The sequence below is a fragment of the Protopterus annectens genome, chromosome 2.part0 (genome assembly GCF_019279795.1).
Source record: "Protopterus annectens isolate FY-2018-M chromosome 2.part0, PAN1.0, whole genome shotgun sequence".
In the NCBI taxonomy this organism is placed as follows: Eukaryota; Metazoa; Chordata; order Ceratodontiformes; family Protopteridae; genus Protopterus; species Protopterus annectens.
The window spans coordinates 764095391-764115183 of NC_056728.1; the positions used below are offsets into that span (position 1 = coordinate 764095391).

The following is a 19793-nucleotide window of genomic DNA, read 5'->3' on the forward strand; positions in this document are numbered from 1 at the left end:
TAGAGCTGAATACAAGTAGAAGTGTCCAGATGGCAACCTATAAATTCTAAAGCTTGAACTGGCACTAGTTTGGCCATCTTAGTTCACCATAATACCTAAAGACAGGCACAGACAGAGCAAACAATCTCTTGCTAAACTAGTGATGCCCTTGAACTCACCATAAGGAGTTAGTCATCTGGGTATAGAAAGACCCAGAATCCCTGCAGCCTTAAACGGGCTGCTACCACTACCACACATCTGGTGTTCACCTGGAGAGGTACGGTGATACCCAAGGGCAATGCTCAAAACAGATATTGGCTGGCTCCCAAGTGGAAACACAGAAATTTCCTGGAGTGCTTGGATATCTTTGTGTGATAAGCATCCTGGAGGTCTAACAAGCACATCCACTTGTCCTTGCTCAAAGGAAAAACAGACTGCAGTATGACTATCCAAAATTTGGTCTCTTTGAAGAACTGGTTTAATTTCCAATATAGATCTGAAATCTTTGTTTTTCTTGGGCACCAAAAAGAATCTTGAAAAGACATAGGATCCTCTCTGGTCTGGTGTGACCTCCAGGATAACTCATTTTACTAGCAGCTTTTTAATTTCTGACCCTGCTTCCCTTTGCTGCTGGGGTGGGATGTCTGGAAGGAATTTTTGGTGAATAACCTGGAAAAAAACTGAAAGAGGTAGCATAACCTCTGTTAATGATTCTCAGCACCCAAGAGTCTGTGGTGATGGCCTCCCAAACTTAGGAGTGGATGGCTAAGCACTAGCCCCCAACTGCCTGCAGAGTGCAGCAGCCAGATAAGCCTTTGGGAGCATTGAAAGGATTTAAGAGAACTGTCCCAAAAAGACCTGATTGTTTTTGGACCACTTCTACTTCTAGGGTGGCATCCATGGAAGTTCCTCTCTCTGCCCTGGGGAGGGGGTTATCACCTGAAGCACCCTGGGCAAGTTGCCAGGATTCACAAAACAATAATCTTTTCCCTCCCCTCTGATTATGGAAGAAGGTCCACTGAGGGGTGGAAAAAAGAACCCCAGGCAACAGACAATGTCTTGCCCTATTGCCTGTTGCTGGTCAGACTTTTCTTAACTTTGGGTCCAAAGTCTAACATCAAAAAGGGGCATTCAGAAAGGACACCAATAACTTGCCTTCCAATTATGTATAAACTATACACTGGAATTGATGCTGAAAGAGTTTATAGTCATTTAGTAGAAAACTCAATCATGGTGATAGAACAACAGGTTAACAAAAGAAAATCCTATAAATCAAAGGATCATTTTAAATCATATGGAACAAAGGATTATTTGCTGCTAAATAAAGTCATAATGGGGAATTGTAAAAAGGTGAAGAATCTAAGTATGGCATGGACTGACTACAAAAAAGCATATGACAGCATTCCACATTCATGGATAAAAGAGTGCTTACAAATGTATAAGATGTACCCTACACTGATTGATTGCATTACAGTGACCGTGAAACAGTGGCAAACCACTTTGCAGCTAATCCATGATAAAGGACAAATTATTATCTCAGGGATAAAAATTCAAAGGGGGATAATCCATGATGACTCTGTCATTACTGCTCTTTTGTCTTGCCCTTAACCCATTAATATGTATACTTAATAGATTAGGTAATGGCTACAATCTGACTCCCAGAAAACAGTGCAATGATTTCTCATATTCTCTATGTGGATGATTTAAACTGTACAGTTCATCAGATGAGGAACTGAAAGCACAACTGCAAGTGGTCAAAACTTTCTCAGGTGATATAAGAATGTCATTTGGTCATGATAAATGTGCAAAAGCAACCTTTAAAGCAGGAAAGCTGCAGTACCAAGAAAATGTCAGTTTGGGACAGGAATGTGATATAAAAGAGCTTGAGCAAGAGGGAGTGTATAAATATTTGGGAACACATGAAGGATCAACAATAAAACGAACAAATGTGAATAAAACTTCCTATGGAATATTCTGGAAGACTAAAATTAGTATTGAAAACTGCTCTGACATCTAGGAACAAAGTCCAAGATATAAACTAATTTGCTCTTCCCTTTCTAACTTACAGTTTTGGTCTGATTGACTGGCCCCAAAAGGTATTGGATCAGGTGGACAGGAAAACAAGAAAAATGCTTCATGCTTATAAAATGATTTATAAAAAATCAGTGTATATCAAGATTATATCCCCAGTTCTGAAGGAGGTATGGGCATCCTCAAAACTGATTACAAGTATACATCTGCAATCATAGGACTGCATACATATTTGCTGACTTCACAAGATCCAAGTACAGAGAAAGTTTTAAAACAAGAGGAGAATAAGCCTACGGTGACTTCCCTGCTTAATTTAGCAGAAGCATATAGATGTCAAGCGTGAATGGAACTCAACCCAGAAGTACATAAAAGTTGGGCAAGCAAATGAATGCGCCAAAACAAACAAAAGAAAGAATATAAAGGTGAAGGATCAATGAGAAGACAAGAAATATGGAAAATGCATAAACATAGTTGCAAGTACAAAAAAATCACGAACAGCCTCATGTTGAGCAGGATTTAAAGCAGGAATGGTTAAGGAGAGGTGAATTTAAATCAAAAGAGGAAAGACTAATATTGGCAGCTCAGGATAGTGGACAACATATACGATGGTTTACAAAATCCACTGAACATGTCTGAGAAACACACTAATGCAGGTTTTGTAAAACAAAATTGGAAACGGTTGCAGATCTTGTTGCTGGTTGTGACATACTAATGCAGAAAGACTGTATACTGAAAGGCATAATAATGTGGCAAGACTATTGCATTTGGGATTGTGCAAACATTATAATATTGAAGTAGCTGAGATGCATTGGAAAAATGAGAAACAAAGCGTTATAGAAAATAACATTTTCAGTAAACACTCAGTTAACTGGAACTCAAGCAACTGGCAAAAAATATCTAAAAAATACAGTACAATTTTCATGTGTTGCTCTTCGTCCCCGTCCCCCCCCCGCAGAAACATACCTTACATTTTTTGAGTTTTAAAAAGGAGGATGAGAATAAATTCCCTCTCTCCCCAAGCTGAGAAAAGTCAAACCAAAGAAATAGTCAGAAGACAGAAGAAAATCCTTACCTCTTCAACTGGCTAGTAACCCCCCAAGCACAGCACTATATGGAATATGCAAAATATATGTAGCAGTTTCACAGGGACACTGACCCCCCCCCCCCAACTCCAAAATTGAGCTGTTAGTTTATAGTGATACATTTTCATTTCAAGTGTTACAGGTGATCCAACAGTGTTCCATAAAATATATGCATATCATTGCTACACTTGGCTACAATGTAATGAGTGTCAGTGTGTGTTTACGACTTGAATGTATTTTTCAGTTTGTCACCAATATATTCTAACAAATCTCAATGGCAACCACAAAAGGCATCACTTTTTATTATTTATAAAAGTAAAGCTGAAAACGAAAGACATTAGAAAATAACATGTTTTATTGAAACACTTTAAACAGTTTAAAAATTGCATTTAGTTAAATTTAATACAGAAACAGAAATGCCAGTTTATAAAGGTTAAATAACTACAGCAATGAAAAAGAAAATTTACTCTTATTTTCAAATATTTGAAAACAGCATCAACTGTACACAACTATTGTGAATATGTTAATTTAAAATAGCAAACATGTATTTTCAGCTTTCTGAAAGACACCAAAGTGTCAAACAAAAGCAATCTACATTTATGTCCACTCCTTGCCTAAAGCAGAAGCCAATACCCAAAATAAATTTACAAGGTGCCGAGGATGACAACAAAGCAGAAGATGGAAGCCACAACTCAGGCAGTGAATATGTGCAGTTTCCAAAATAAAAGCAGTCGCCTCCCACCATATACATGCTAGGCTCACTTCGCTTTTTTCCCTCACAATTTAGCTTAGCAGCAGTATGAAAAAATCAACTAATGATTCTTAAATAGTCACAACATAAAATCCACCACCCACAGCCGGATCAGTGGACTTGATAAGAAGGTTCCAGGAAAATATCTTGCCGAGTACAAAAGTGCAGTGCAAGCTCTGTCAAGTCCTATGATGAAGCTCTCTTCTGCTCTGTAAATGGAGACTCATAGGCTTCCACTGGGGGACAGGTACAGACCAAGTGCTGATCTCCATAGATGTCATCAATCCGTGAAATTGTAGGCCAGAATTTGGTTTCAGGTTTTACAAATGGCTGAATGAAAAGTAGGGAAGATAGGTGAGTTAACTTTTGACTGCAATGCAAACTTAGACTAGCAAAAAAAAAAAACAAAAAACAAAAAAACCAAAACTACATACACAGAATATAGAACTGCAAGGAGTAAGAGACCTTAAGGCTAGGCCAGTTCTAATTAACTGTCATCTCCTCAAGAACAAGCCCCTTCAGCACATATCCTGTGACAGACTGCTCAGCATTCTCACTTCTCTTATTGTAAGTGAATGTCACCTTCCTGCATCCCCTTTAGCCAGTTCTGTACCGCTATTTTTTCATACTTCTTTATTAGAAGTCATTCTTACAAAATGTGTTTATACAAGTACTGAAAGAATGTGAACATGTCACATCTTCTCCAAGGATAAATACATAGATAGTTCATTGTTACAGTACAGATTATCATATTCAAAACTTGGATCATCTCTGTCACCTTACAAAGAGGCCCCCACCAATAACCTGACACTGAAGTGTGAACATAAGAAATGCATGTAAGATCAATGTGTGGATGGGCAGTTTACCAGTTTAAGAAGATTACTGCTCTACTTTTGAAGGGGACTTTTTTGACTCGCATCCTAGAATTTCTTTTTCACCAAGCAAAGTTGTTCAAGCTTCCAATAAAATACCCAAGGTGCCCTCCTTTCTGAGCCTGTAAGCAGCTAAGTATTACTTTAAGATGCATTTCTTAAAATGTGTTGGTATGGAACCAGAAATGCAGTGTTTCTCACCATTTCTGAGACTGTTTTGGACAGCAAATAGATTTTAACCTCTCAATATCATTGACTGCTTATATGGGAAATGTTACCAAAGGCTGCTTTTGCTTTAGATTTGGAAGACACCAGTTTATGTATAGGTTGTTTTTTTTTTTTTTGCTTAGTCTTTGTCACATTTGACCAGTCGCTGACCATGGTGCTTTTCCTCATTCACCAGGTGCACCTACCCCTCTTCTTATACCTTTGGACTTTCTCTGATACAGACTAAGGCCAGGGAGGAAACAGAGGCATCCTGGATCAGCATCATATTACTGGTGTGCCCAGCAAAGTTCCTTGGATGGGACATGCAAGTGTGATGTCTACTGAATTTCCCCCTTGCTAACGCCCAGGGCTGATGTCAGCAAGCCTCCATGCTCTGTGCAGAAGCATTCTGTGGTTGTTTCTTGGTCTCCACCAGGGAAATCATACTGCACTGTATGCTCCTGGACAGGCACAGACAGAAACACAGACAGAGACACACACACACACACACACACACACACACACACACACACACACACACAGACAGAGACACACACAGACACACACACATACACAGACAGACACACAGACGGAGACACACACACACACAGACAGACAGACACACACACACACACACAGACAGACAGACACACAGACAGACAGACACACAGACAGACAGACACACAGACAGACAGACAGACACACAGACAGACAGAGTCTTTCCATCCCCCTCCAAGCATGGGTACTCCCCTGCCAGCGTATCAAACGCCTGAGCTGTTTATCAAACCCAGGCCATGCAGGCCGTAATTAAGGCTTTACTCTCTAAACCACTGAGTGGCCAATTATGTACAATAGCATCAGTTTCTAGAAGACAGTTGGTGTTGTCAATCACTTTTGATAAAATGCAGGTCAACTGCTTACACCACAGCACCTCATGTTTCCTCATTTTCACATTCAACGCAAGTCAAAGATCATGCTGCAACCTACCACAGAATGCACCATGCTTATGCTGGAATGAAATACTTACCAAGAAGGTTGTTGAACTCTTTAGAAAAATCTCACAATTTCTACAACTAATGGAAAGATCACTGACCTGTCATCCCTACATCTTCTATTTGTCATACCTTTATGGAGGGGCACCACAAGAGGTTTTCGCCTGTTGTTTTGGTACATTCAACTGTACTGATGATCTTTAACAACACCCTCCAACAAACTGCTTAGAAAATGGCTAAGGTTGTAATACTTCTCTAAAAATAACATTCAGGTATTTAGTCAGAGAAAAAAAGCATCATAACCTATGAAATTAGGGCAGTTTACCTTTGCATGTATGTACCTACTTTAAGTTATCTTGGCAACAGCACAAATGGAAGACAAGCTCACAATGCCTACAGAGTATGACAATGGATTCAAGTCAAACAAGGCAAAGATGAAGAATCAAACATCCAATCCAATGATTCTTTTTTAAGGGGAAGGTGAAGACATATTTGATGATGAAAGATGTTACTGAGAGTAATGCATGTTTTTTCTTTAACTTTTGGGGTGTAGGAGGTGAGGTGTTGGAATGCAAGGGGGGATGACAAATTTGGTTTAAGAGGCTCTTGAAAAAAACAAGGGAGAAAGTAGGTGCAGTTATCTCAAGAAGTAAAGTTGATACAGAGTGTTACACAGATGCAAGTCAGGTTTGGAGAAACTGAAGGATGAAGGTGGTGAATGACAATTAGGAACTAGTAATGTCTTTCGGCTTTCCCGGTTAGGGGTCGCCACAGCAGAACTCTGGTCCACTAATGATTGGCAGTGGATTTTTATGGTGCCGAGTTGCCAGCCCGACACCCAACCTTCAAAGAAGGCACACCCATTCAAGCACGTACCTACCTGCATGTCTTTAAATGTCACTCAACTGCGGGGAGGACATGCAGACTCCACACAGAAGGCTCTCCAGCCGAGAATCAAACAGGAGAACCTCTTGCTGTGAGGCAACAATGCTAACTGCTGCACCACCGCGGCCTTTAGGAACTAAAGAGGGAAATTAGTGATACTAGTGGCTATGACAGGGAAAGGAAAGTTTTGGAAGTAATCAAAAGTGGGTTAATGAAATATGACAAAAGTAAAGTAATAATCAGGAATACATATGGACAAAAATACAAACACTAATTATTTTTTCACAAAGAGTTTATGACTTTGGAGAGGATGATGGGTGAAGGTTTAAAGAAGTGTGTGTTTGTGTGTGTGTCTGCGGGAAGATTTAATCTCGCACTGTCTGGGCAAAAGCTGAAGCAAAAAGGGATTGAAATTATCAGAATGTCAGAGTAACCATGGATTTAGAAAAGGAGATGGAATTAATGACAAAAGGGGCAGAAAAGTAATACCCCTGTTTTTTCTGTGGAGGAAATAGTTAAGCTAAGTGCAAGAACATGGATCAGGGAGAAATGTGTTTGGAATAGTGTACACAGGTACATATTAGCGAGGTTGGACTGGAGTAAAGGAAATATAGGGCCTGGAGGAACAATCTGAAGTAGTGTAAAAGAAATTATAGGGAAGAAACAGATGTGGAAAAGGAGTGTATAACTGAATTCATAATAAAAATATTAAGGTGACTCCTAAAGCTGAGCTGAAGGAGAACTGATGACTGGGATAACTTTCAATTATAAGGATAAGGAAAGTCATGGTAATGACTGGAATAAATTTCAATTATAAGGATGGGGAAAAGTCATGGTAATGTTTTGGCATGAGTATACAGCATGAGAATGGTGGGAAAACTGCTATAAATGAAGTCAGACAACAGGTAATGCAGGAGTCTTTTAGAATATTTTTTTTCCTGTATGATCTGACATATTTGATGCAGAACATGCTAGGATGGAAATACAAAAGTTTATCAAACAAAAATTAAGCCATCACACACAAGGGTACATTGCTTCTCATTCTTTTGACAGTCAAGTTCATAGAGAGATTTTGCCAGTGAAACTTTTTCAAATGTTCCAAAGGAAAATGGTTGACAGACAAAAAAAAAAAAAAACAGAAAAAATGGTTAGAAGAATCAGGATTATTTTGGACTTGAACCAGAGTATGGTGTTGGGAAATGGAGATGAACAAGAAGATTATCAACACTGAAATTAGTGAAAAAATGAAAGATTATAAAGCATCAATTACATTTGTGAATTACAGCTTTACAAGAAAGTGTCCAAGAAAGACTGGACTTTTGTTGACTTTCTTAAACTTATGTATGGACTGTAAAGCCTATACCCCAGTTTACGTCATAATGTTAGAAAGACACTGAAAAAAAATAAAATTTTTACTCTTAATAGTATTTGCATAAAACATTTCATGATAAACTACATGTTATATAGTAAAGCAGCTTTGTGCTGTACTTTAAATGCTGTTGTGGCGGTAAGTCTTCAGTGATTGTTGTATGTGATAAAGATAGTAGATTAAACATGTACATTTGCAGCTGTAATACAGGCTTTCCAATGTAAAAAGAGAAGAAATGCTGGACAAAAGTAAGTTTAAGTTAATATGTTGTCATTTTGGGCTGCTGGGGTGGGGGTGGGGTGTAAAAGTGCAACAAGTATATTATATGTAGAGTTGTGATTTTTTGTTCTTATTTTTGCAAGGGTGAATGTTTGGATTATTGCCGTTGACTTGATCTAAAATCAAGTATTTTCTGTAATCAAGTGTGCTTGGAAAATAAGACAAAATAATGAAAGCCATGAGAAGTGCTACCTTTCTAACATATGCAATGATATTAGCTTGTTTTTCTTTAGCGAATCATTGGTGGGAAACAAAGTCTGCAGCTGAAGGCACTTGTGCATTCTGTTCTGAGTGAAACTGACATTCTGTCATGCATCTGGAGAGTTGTTAGTGTTGTTTTCTCATTGCTATGTTTCCACGAAGATGCGTTGTCTGTAAGTGCAAGCAATTAATCTTGAAAATTCTGTGCAGTCTTTGCTTTGAGAAATACAAAAGTTTAAGGTACAAGGGCAAGCAGTTCAGTAAAAAAAAAAGTTTGAAATTACTAGATCTCAACAAGAGACAACAGCTTCCCTAGAAGCCTTAATACTTAGTTTTATTTAAATATAGCCAGTGTAGTTTTTCTTAAGGCTAAAAGTTGATGTTTTCTGAAAGCTTGCAAGCTGCTTTTTACATCTGAAAGAATAAAGAAAAGAACAGACACTAATCGGTGTAATTAGGAGCACAGGCTATGCATATGCACTTTAGCATGGATAAACTTAACTTTAGGTTATGTAATGTCTATGAGTGCAGCTGTCAATTTGGGGCAACTGTACCTACCTGGAGGGTTCAACCTTCATTTTTTGTAGACGACATAGTTTTTGTGGGTTTGTTTTAAGTTAATATTTTTTTTGTTTGAGGGTTTTCATTAAAAATAGTCTTATAGAATGTGACATTGGTTCAAATGGAAAGGACAAGAAACTGTTTAAAAGATCAGCTTGCCAAACATTAGTGTGTGCATGTAACACAAAAGTTGGAAATACATATTCAAAAAAGCTGTCATGTATAACAGGAGAAAACAACAACTTCTTATCATAATGGCTATGGTATCAATATTATCTTGGAACATAAATAACCTTACACATATAGAAAGAGGGTAACAGTTTTGAATTATATTAATAAATGCAAAGTGCAAACAGCAATACTGCAGGAAACATTTATAAAGAAATGAGCATAAGAATTTGATAAAATTTGGATGTGAAAAGCAGCTTGTATGCTTTCAGAAAACATTAACTGTTAACCTTAAGAAAAACTGCACTGGCTATATTTAAATAAAACTTAGTATTATATTAAGGCTATGGAAATCCTTCTATACAACCCCTCTACATAAGGGCAGGAACTTCACTGACCCTTCTAATTCCAGACCCATTGCCATTCTGTCCCACCTCCAAAATTCTAGAGAAATGCATACATACCCAGCTACTCAAACATCTCTAGGACAACAACCTGCTTATCTCTACCCAACATGGTTTCAGGCTCCACCACAGTACTTCCTCTGCATTACTCTCTCTCACCCACACAGCAGCAGAGACCCATGATAACATGCATATTTCTTGCTTATTCCTTGTTCTCTCAAAGTCTTTTGACAAAGTTTATCACTATAAACTTCTAAATAATCTCTCAGACCTCAACTTCTCCACCTCCTGAATTAGGTGGCTCTCCAGCTAACTCTCCAATAGGCAACAATCTGTTCATTGGCTCTCCAATAATCAACTAGTACTAAATCCTAAAAAGACAAAACTCCTTCTATTCTTTCGTAAAACACTGGCACAACACAAATCCTCCTTTGTCATCATCACCCTCAACAATACTATCATTAAAGCTGAATCTCATACCAAACTACTTAGCACCATAATTGACTATGAATTAAAATTTGATCTACACATCCAACAATGCATTGAAAAAACTTGGCCTACTTTACAGAAATTGGAAATTCCTCACGCCTACCTCCAAAATTGCTGTGGCTCAGTCACTCATCTTACCTTGTTTACTGTATGCTGTCCCTATCCTTACTAACATTCAATCTACTCTTTTGTCCAAACTTGACAAAATATACAACAAAACAGCCAGGTCTGCTGCAAATCTTCCTAACTCTTACCACTGTCTCACTCTTAAGAAGCTTCAATGGCCTGAATTCTCTCATCAACTACTACTCCCTCAACTGCAGATTACACATTTTGTTCTCTTCAGCCCCTATTCCTGCCCTTCCCTCTCCAACCTTGTGTCCTACTACATCCCCCTCCATCTCTGCTCAACTGACAGATCTTCTTGACATAAAAAACCCCAAAAGAACATTGGAAAATCTATTTACAAGTATTCTATAGCACATAGTTGGAAAACACTTCCCCCTAACATAAGAAATATCTCTTAACCACACCAATTTAAAAGAGTTAAAACACTACTGCCTAAAGTCTTGGTCCTGCCCATGCCAAGCTCCCACTTGACATCTCTGTAGTCTCTTCTTCCCCTCTACATGTGTCATTCTTCTTCATATCTATTAGAATTATTTCCTTCTATTTCACTTATTCTCATTCCTCATTTTTCTCATCTACTTTCTCACATGTTGTACATTGTTTTACACTTTTCGCTTCTTATGGATGGAACCTTTACCCTCAAAATTATACTTTCATTACTGTTATACCATTGTAATGTCTTTTTCCTGATGATACATTTGATATACAAACTAAATTACCTTTTATTATATTGTATACTACTGCAATGGGAATATTTTCCATGAAATATTTAAGGTGCTATGTTTTTGATTGTATACCGTTGTTCCCTCAGGTGTGGTACTCTGTCATAATGTTTTACCATATTTGTATTCTATTTTTATTGATTTTTTACTGCATTTTATTTTTATTGTATGTTATGTAGACTGAAGCATTTCTCCTCAGGTCTCCACTGAAAATGGACTTTGGCTCAGTTGGACCAACCCAGTTAACAAATGTCAAATACATAAATAAAGGATTTTAGTATGGACGTGCCACAGAATATCATGGAGAAAGGACAATGGGAGTAATTATACTAATTGCTAGAGGAGCTCCAATAGTGATAGAAGAGGGAAAAAATAATAATGGGAGATTTGTGGTAGTAAGGACTTTTGGCAAGCAATAAGGATATGACTACTTGCATTTAAGATTACCAGTAGCAGTGTTTAGTGGAATAAAAGAAAATGTTGGTAGAAATAATTAGATTTCAGCAGGGATTACTCTTATAGGTGGGGACTAGAACTTGAATTGCAACAGTGACAGTGTACCTAGTGGATCTAGAAGGGAACTATAACAAAACATGACAGACTTCTGAAGAAATTTATGAAGATATTGGGTGTGGAAGACATTAATTCAGTAGTAGTAACTCAGAGTAAATGTACATATTCCCCAAAGTACAATAACTGGGATAGACTAGACAGAAATTATATTTCACAGAAACGTGTGCACTTAATTGAAAGCTTCCACACACACACTCAATAACTATTTCAGATCATTCACCAATAAAACTAATACAAAAATGCAGGGAAATGAAGTACAAATGAGACACTGGTGCTTTCCCACCTACCTGTTAAAAAGAAGAATTTAAGAAATGGGTAGTGAAAATGATTCAAGAGTTATTAGGGAAGACAGAAGTTTCTTCACAAGTTATATCTAGTGAGTGGGACAGAATGAAAATGGAGTTTAAAAATGAGGTAGAAATAAAACGCATACGGTTAAGAAGCAATCGGACGTATTTAGAGGGACTGACAAAGGCTAAAGTACTGCAGTATAATAGGAATCTCACAAAACAAGAACAAGCACAATTGCTGAGCGCTAAAAGAAAAAGTGAGTACCTGAATATGTATGAGTTTAGAAAGAGTGCTGTTAAGCAAGTTTTTCTGATAACGTTAGAGTACAAAACATTTAGCACAACTTGGGCAACAGAAAGAAAAAAGGGTTGTCACCAAACTTAAGGAGCCTACAACAACAAAAATAAACAGGGATCCTGGAGAGATGTTGAGATATTCCAGAAATTTAAAAAAAAAACTGTATAAAGGAGACAATGTGGAAATGAAACAAAAGCACAACTGGAAATATTTATGGAAGACTTAAGTATGCCAAGGTTAGAGGAATATGAGGCTCAACAATTAACATGTAAGGTAGGGAGAGATGAGATAAAAATGTTGACGTATAATCAATCTACAGGAAAGTCTCCAGGAAAAGATGGTATTCCTGTGGAAGTCAGGAGAGAAGACAGTGATAAAGATGTGGAAGGTTTTGTTTAACTGTATTTTAAAAGGACAGGGGAAGCATCGACACCTTAGAAGACAGGTGTGTTGGTTGTAAAACCCAAAGATGGTAAAGACACATCAGAACCAGCTTCATATAAACCCGTTTCAATTTTAAACCAAGTGTGTATGCCTATAGTAGCTAAAAGGATGGCAAAGCTTTTGCCAAAATTGACAGATATGGATCAGTATGGCTTTGAGGAAGGGAAGCAAATATTTGACAACACGAACAGAACAATGATGATCCAGAGGGAAGCATAAGGTAAGAAAATACCACTGTTACTGGTGGGATTTGATGCAGAGAAAGTATTTGACAGAGTAAGCTGGGCTTTTATGATAAGGACAATGGACACATTTGCATTCCCTGACACAATAAGGTTAATTAGGAGGATGTATGAAGGATGGACTGCAAGAATTAAAGAGGAAGCGTTCTTCTTTTACAAGTTGTGACTAAACAGAGGAATCAGGCAGGGGTGTCCTCTTTCCCCTTTATTTGCTTTTTATTTAGAGCCATTGAAAAAACAAATAGAGGACTCAGAAATTCAAGGATATAGCTGGTATGGTAATCAAGAAAAGTTGTTTTTATTTGAGATACTATTTTGCACCTGATGTTTGAAGATTTTTGGGATGTAAAATTAATGAAGATAAAACAAAAGCTATAGGCATAACCTATGTACCCACACATGAATTGATTCGGCAATATCCATATTTGCGGATGATACAAGATTAAGTATTTAGGAATATGGATTAAAAAGACCTCTGTTATGGCAGCTAATGCTATGTTGGAATAGACTAAAAAGATAATACAAATACTGAGAAACTGGAAGCTAATGTTAATGTAGTTGGATAGTAAGACACAAGCAGTGAAAATGTTTTTAGACTGTTTAGTTTTATATACAGGTCAGGCATATTTTTAGCAACCAGAGGAGAAGTCGTGGACAATAATAAAGAGTTGACAGAACTTATCTGGTAGGGGAAATGGGCAAGGATTAAGTGGGGTAAGTAAATCTTTTCAAAAGATCAAGGTAGTTTAGGATTGCCTAATTTGAAGGGATATTTTAGAGCTACATAATTAAGGGTCATATACATAACACAGGAAGAAAGTTATAATTCTAAGTGGAAAGGGATGATGATGATGAAGCAGTGGGGAAATTCAAGAAATAAGGAGAGTGGAACTTTGGTGCTGATCCTTAAGGAGAATAACAGCCATACAAAATATCATATTCATAAAGGAACAGATTGTATTCTAAGTAAGCCAACACAAAGAATGGGCAAATGAGTTTTTGCCAATAGGGATGACTACAAGTATGGATACCGAGAATACGCAAGAGGGGGATGGAATTTACTGGATAAAACTGGGAGCAAATAACTAGAAAAGGAAAGGTAACAGAATGGGAAGAAGCTAAGACAAATTTGGACTGTCTTCACTATCCGGGATTAATATCAGAGTACAGGAAAGTAGGAGGACTGGGAATCTTAAGCAAAAGACTTGCTCAGGTAGGGTTTTTATCTGAATCTAAGAGAAGCTGCTATTAAAAAAGGGACAGTTAGTACAGCATACAGATTATTCCACTATAATAATAAGAATCAATCACAGGAGGCTAAAAAGGATTGGGAAGAGACTGTTTAAGCAATTTGTAAGAGAACAATGGGAGGACACATGTAAGACTCCCAAGGATGGAACAAAATCTAGAAGGTTTAGGATTTTTGTCTGGAAGAGTTTGCATAGGCATTTTTATACCCCAAGCTGACTTTAAATAAGTTTTCCTCGGGTAAATGACAAATGTTTGAAGTGTGATGGGGATGAAAGAGGTAACTAGGAACACATTTTTTGGGAGTGTAGTGAGTTATTTGGCAGATTTTAAAAATTGTAACTACAAAAATTATTCTTTCCAGCTGGGACAATGGATCCAAGTTGTCTAGACATAGTAAAACTGTGTTATGTTAATTCTGGTGGCTGCCAAAAAGCAATTACTAGAAAGTGGAAATCAAAGCCTAAACAACAGTATTTGAAGTACTGAGTATTATATTAGAACACAGATAAAAGAACTAGAAGTGGGATATTTAGAAGAGGTTGGCGCAAACTGCATACAAATAAATGGAAAGTGTGGGAACAATGCATGTAGAATAATGTTAAGGAGGAGGAATGAAATTTAAGGTAAGGCAAGAATTGAGCAATTTATGTAATATTGCACTGAGGATAGCTATAAAATGTGTAATCTATCTAACTGGAAACATGTTGATATGGTTTGTTTTCGTTTATAATGTATGTTCACCTTTTTTCCTTTTTTAAATACCATTATTGAATTATCACGTGTGACAGGCAAATTTACACACACATACATTATTTTATAGATGTATGTGTGTGTGTGTGTGTGTGTGTGTGTGTGTGTGTGTGTGTGTACATATATATATATAAAAATCAAACTATATTAACAAGTTCACATTTGCAAACATTATACACCATGCATATTGTTTTATACAATATAATCAATCCATCACATGCATTGTTCAATTTCTGCCTTCCCTTAAAACCCACTCCTCCAAAACATTTTTCTACATGTATTTTTCCTACATAATCAACTCTTACCCCTTTTGAAAGTCCCTATTTTCCTGTTCTTTTATCTCTGTTACAATATTCATTACTTCAACTGCTCATTTAATCTCTTCCCAGTTCTTTTCTGGGCTCCTTCAATTTTGTTTATAGTTATTGTGTAATATTTTATATGCCTTGTGTACTAGACTCAAGTAATAATTCAACCAGTGCAGGTCTCCCACCTAGGATTTTCCCATACCTTTCTCTTGGATCATACTATGATATCAGACCCAGACAGGGAGGGCAATCTCTAGTAGGCAGTCCAAATCTATTCCTGGCTTCCTCCCATTCCACTACCCATCCCTATCTAATCACTAGCTCCCAACACCTTGGCTTCTCCGCCAGCTTCCTCAGCAAACTCCAGCCACCCACCCATTCTCTGCACCTCCATCTGCAGCATCTCCTCCTCCACTCCCATGTTGGCCCAGTTACCAGTATTTCGAAAAACAAGCGATATCTCAAACCAAACTCCACAGAAACATGAATAACAGTACTCTGTATGACTGATGTTACTCTCCTGAAGGAACTGCTTCCAAAATCACACCCCCTCTTATTTCCTGAATTCCCCCACTTCATATTTATCCCCTTACACCTTGAACTATGGCCTCCTCTCCTCTCAGACATAATTCTTCAGTTCCTCAATTACTATCCACAACCTCTCCTCTGGCTGGTCAACAAAAGCATGACTGACCAGTCTATAAAATTAACAGGACTAAAAATATTCCACTGCCTTTATCCAGCTATCCACATCCATAGGCAAGAGCCTCCAGCATCTCCGTTTAGTCTCTTCTCACATTTCCCCAGCCACAACAGTGTCCCTTTTATCCATTCTGCCAAGTACTTCATCCCATCATGTCCCCAAATGAATGGGCACCACTGAACCAATTCATGTGTGTATACAATCCATGCAGCTATAGTCTTTGTTCTTTCTCCATAAGTTCCACATCCTGAAAAAAAATGGAAACCTCTCAGAATGTTCCACAACACCAAGTTGTCAGCCTTTAGTTGCTTCAGGTACTAAATATCTGCAACTAAAGCCACCTTTTCTTGAATACAACAACCATATCCTTGAATCTCAGTTCCCTATTTTCTCTCTCAATGGTTCTATATAAAACACAAATAAGGAGGAAAGAGGGTATCCCTACCAGACAACTTATCAGAGAGGAACCCTCCCACTTTGACTCCTGCCTCTGATCCCTCCCATATGCCCCAACCAATTCAATCATTGTATCAGGAAATGCAAATATTTCCACTGCCCCATTCACAAAATCCCAGCTCACTCAGTCGAATGCCTTTTCCACATCAACACCCAGTAACAACAGTACCTTCCCACATTCTGCCTCCCTCTGGACCATCATTGCTTTCTTCTTCTTCTTCTTTCGGCTTTTTCCGGTTAGGGGTCGCCACAGCGGATCACCTGTCAGCTCATGATTGGCAGTGGAGTTTTACAGTGTCGAGTTGCCAGCAGGCACTCCCCATCATTGCTTTATTAATGCCGTCAAATGTTTGCCTCCCCTCCACAAAACTACATCAATCTATTTCCATCAACGTTTGCAACACCCCTGCCACTCCCTGAGCCATTACAAACATGCTATGATCATGGTTTAAAATTAAAATGGGTTTATATGAAGCTGGATCAGATGGGTCCCCACCGTCTTTAGGTATTAACAGTCACTACAGCTTTTTTCCAGAATGTTGGTGCTTCCCCTCCTTTTAAAATACTGTTAAACAAAACCTTCCAGATCTTTATCACTTTCTTCCCCCCTAGCTTCCAAACTTCTACAGGAATGCCATCTGTTCCTGGAGACTTTCCTGCAGATTGGTTATACATCACCATTATCTCATCTCCTCCTATCTTAACTGTTACTGAGCCTCATCTACCTCTGCCTTTGACATATTTAATTATTTCATAAATATTTCCTTTGTGCTTTTTTTTTGCTGTTTAAAAATTTCACAGAATTTCTGAAATATCTCTTAATACCTCAAGATCTCTGGTTATTTTTCTTGTTAAAGACTCCCTAAGTTTGGCAATAACCCTTTCTACTTTCTGTTGCCAAAGTCATTACGCCAAAAGTTTTTGTGCCCTGGAGTTATCAGAAAAACAGTTGCTTAACAGCAATCTTTCTAACTCATGCATATTATCCAGATACCCCCTTATTTTCTCTTTAGCCGGGTTTATATTATAATCTTGAAGGTTTAAAACTTTGAATCACTAAAGATCGCACTTTAGTGATCGAACTCTTAAACCATCGAAACCAAAAAAAAAAATATTAAATTAAAAAAAAAAACTAAATAGTGTGTAGGCAGGGGGGCAAGCCCCCCGGAACCCCCCACACCCCTCTACTTAAATATACCAACTCCGAGAACACACTACATTGAAGTAAATGGAAATCTCCCCATACGGAGATTTTCCATTTAAACATTTGATATAGAGCGCTTTCGGTATTCTCGTATCAACAATATCGTATTTGATATTGTCAGACTTCGAGATTTTAATATAGACCCCTTTAGCCCTATGTAACTGCCCCCTTGTTATTCTGTAATATTTTAACCTTTGTCAGTCCTTCTGTATAATTCTTGTTACTTCTTAACCAGATCTCTTTTTGTTTTATTTCTAGACTATTTTTAAACTCCACTTTCATTTTATCCCACTCACTAGCTATAACTGCTGGAGTACTTTCTATCTTCCCTAAAAACATCTGAATAATTTTCAATACCCATTCCTTAAATTATTCTCTTTTTAACAGGTAGGTGGGGAAATGCCAGTGTCTCATCTTTATTTCATTACCCTTTATTTTTAATCTTAGTAATTATTGGCACAGGATTTTAAATTATTGTATATGTATCAAAGTTCTCAAATGTACATATAATTTCTGCCACTCTAGCCCAGTTATTGTACCTTTGGAAATATGTAAATTCTCTCAAGAGTTCTTATTACTGAATTCAGATTTTCCATACCAAATATTTTCATATTTTTTTCAGAAATGTACCTTATTTTGTTATATTCCCTTCTAGCCCCACTCAATCATTCTCATTGTTGCAAATCAAATTCCAGTCCCAACCTGCATGCAATATTCCCTGTTGAAAGCAGATTTCTTCCAATTTTTTAAGCTCCATAATAGCAGTTTTAGGTGGAATATGAATACATGCCAGCGTAATCTTCATTCTTTGCTAGTTGCCCCTTACTACCACAAATCTGCCATTAGTATCTTTGGAGCTCCTCTAGCTATTAATATAAGCACTCCTCTTTTCATTTGTCCCAAAATTCTGCTTAATATCCAGCCTAAAATCCTTTATCAAATTCACATGTTCAGTTCTTTCCAAATGTGTCTCCTGTAGCACTCCTATTTGCACTCTGCATTTCTTAATAAACTTAAACATTCCTTCTTTTTATCTATACTGGTGAGTCCATCCACAGTCCTAGATGATATGGAAAAAATATTACCATTTTGAAAATAATTCATTATTTCCACCTATTACATATGACAGAGTTTTTAAATGTCTACTTCCAGCTCTTGTAATACAGGCACCCACTAATGTTTGCCAGGTTAATCCTTTTATACAAATTTTTCTTATCAGAGTTGGAATCTATGCCATATTTTACAAGACTTTTTGTTTTAATAAAAAAAAAACTCAGAACACTTCCATAACCTGTTCCAGTCTTTTCATTTGACTGCTGATTTTTGCAGTTATAACAGCTCAACATCCCTTCTGAATGTCTGTTTAAAGCTTTCTCCAGGTTTTTATTTGAGTTGATGCACTCCTCAAATGTTTTATTTTAATCAGCTCTGAGCAAATTTGGTTTATTTTTTCCCTCTAGATTACTGGAAGGCATGTTTTGTAACAAAGTTGGAGCTTTCTAAACAGCTGTAGGATTCTTCCCAGTTCGTATTTTCTCTTCACCTTTTTTAGTTGATTTTCTTTCAGGCTCTCTTAGTTTTTTCTTTGTTGGCATCCAGGCAGTGTACTTGCTACTCAGTAACTGAGTTGACTAAAAATGACAGAGTTCCTGACCCTTGTCTTTCAGTTTCTTTTTTTCACACCGGGAGAGCAGAAGTTAAGCAGTTGATTAGTTGGTGGCCAACTTGGAATGTCCATGTCTGCCTATGTCTTAAGTGATAATTAAAAAAAGGTGTTAAAAATATACCTGTCAAAAAATATTCCAATACGGAGCATTTTGTTCCTTGGATTTTTTCCCCTTCATGCCAGCCAAGCATAAAGCCTCCTGCTACTTGTCTTGAAACAATTCACTCTCCCTCCCAGTACAAGGGTAAAATCCAAATGGACTGTGCATCAGACAGCCATGGAGGTGGTTAGTGTCCTTACCTGCATTCTGGCAATGAAGGCATTTCTGTACAAGGACCTAAACCCAACCCTCACCAAGTGGAGATGTGAGAACCAGAATCATTATAAAGCCTCTAGTGCCCTTCCCCTTGCATGTCAGTGCTTACAGCCATATTTTAATAACAGCTATTATCACCAGTTTAGGAGTACCAGACACACAACCCTGATC

At 37.6% G+C, this 19793-nt stretch overlaps 1 protein-coding gene across 2 annotated transcripts in view; it reads right to left on the minus strand.

The window, feature by feature from the left end:
• Positions 1-3425: 3425 nt before the first annotated feature.
• The window catches only part of GLDC (glycine decarboxylase), a 1044727-nt gene continuing 1028359 nt past the window's right edge, over positions 3426-19793 (minus strand). For both annotated transcript variants that reach the window (XM_044061077.1, XM_044061078.1), the window contains one exon: positions 3426-4173. In XM_044061077.1, the coding sequence (XP_043917012.1) occupies positions 4030-4173 (144 nt within the window). In that variant the 3' untranslated portion in view covers positions 3426-4029. The remainder of the gene's footprint in view (positions 4174-19793) is intronic.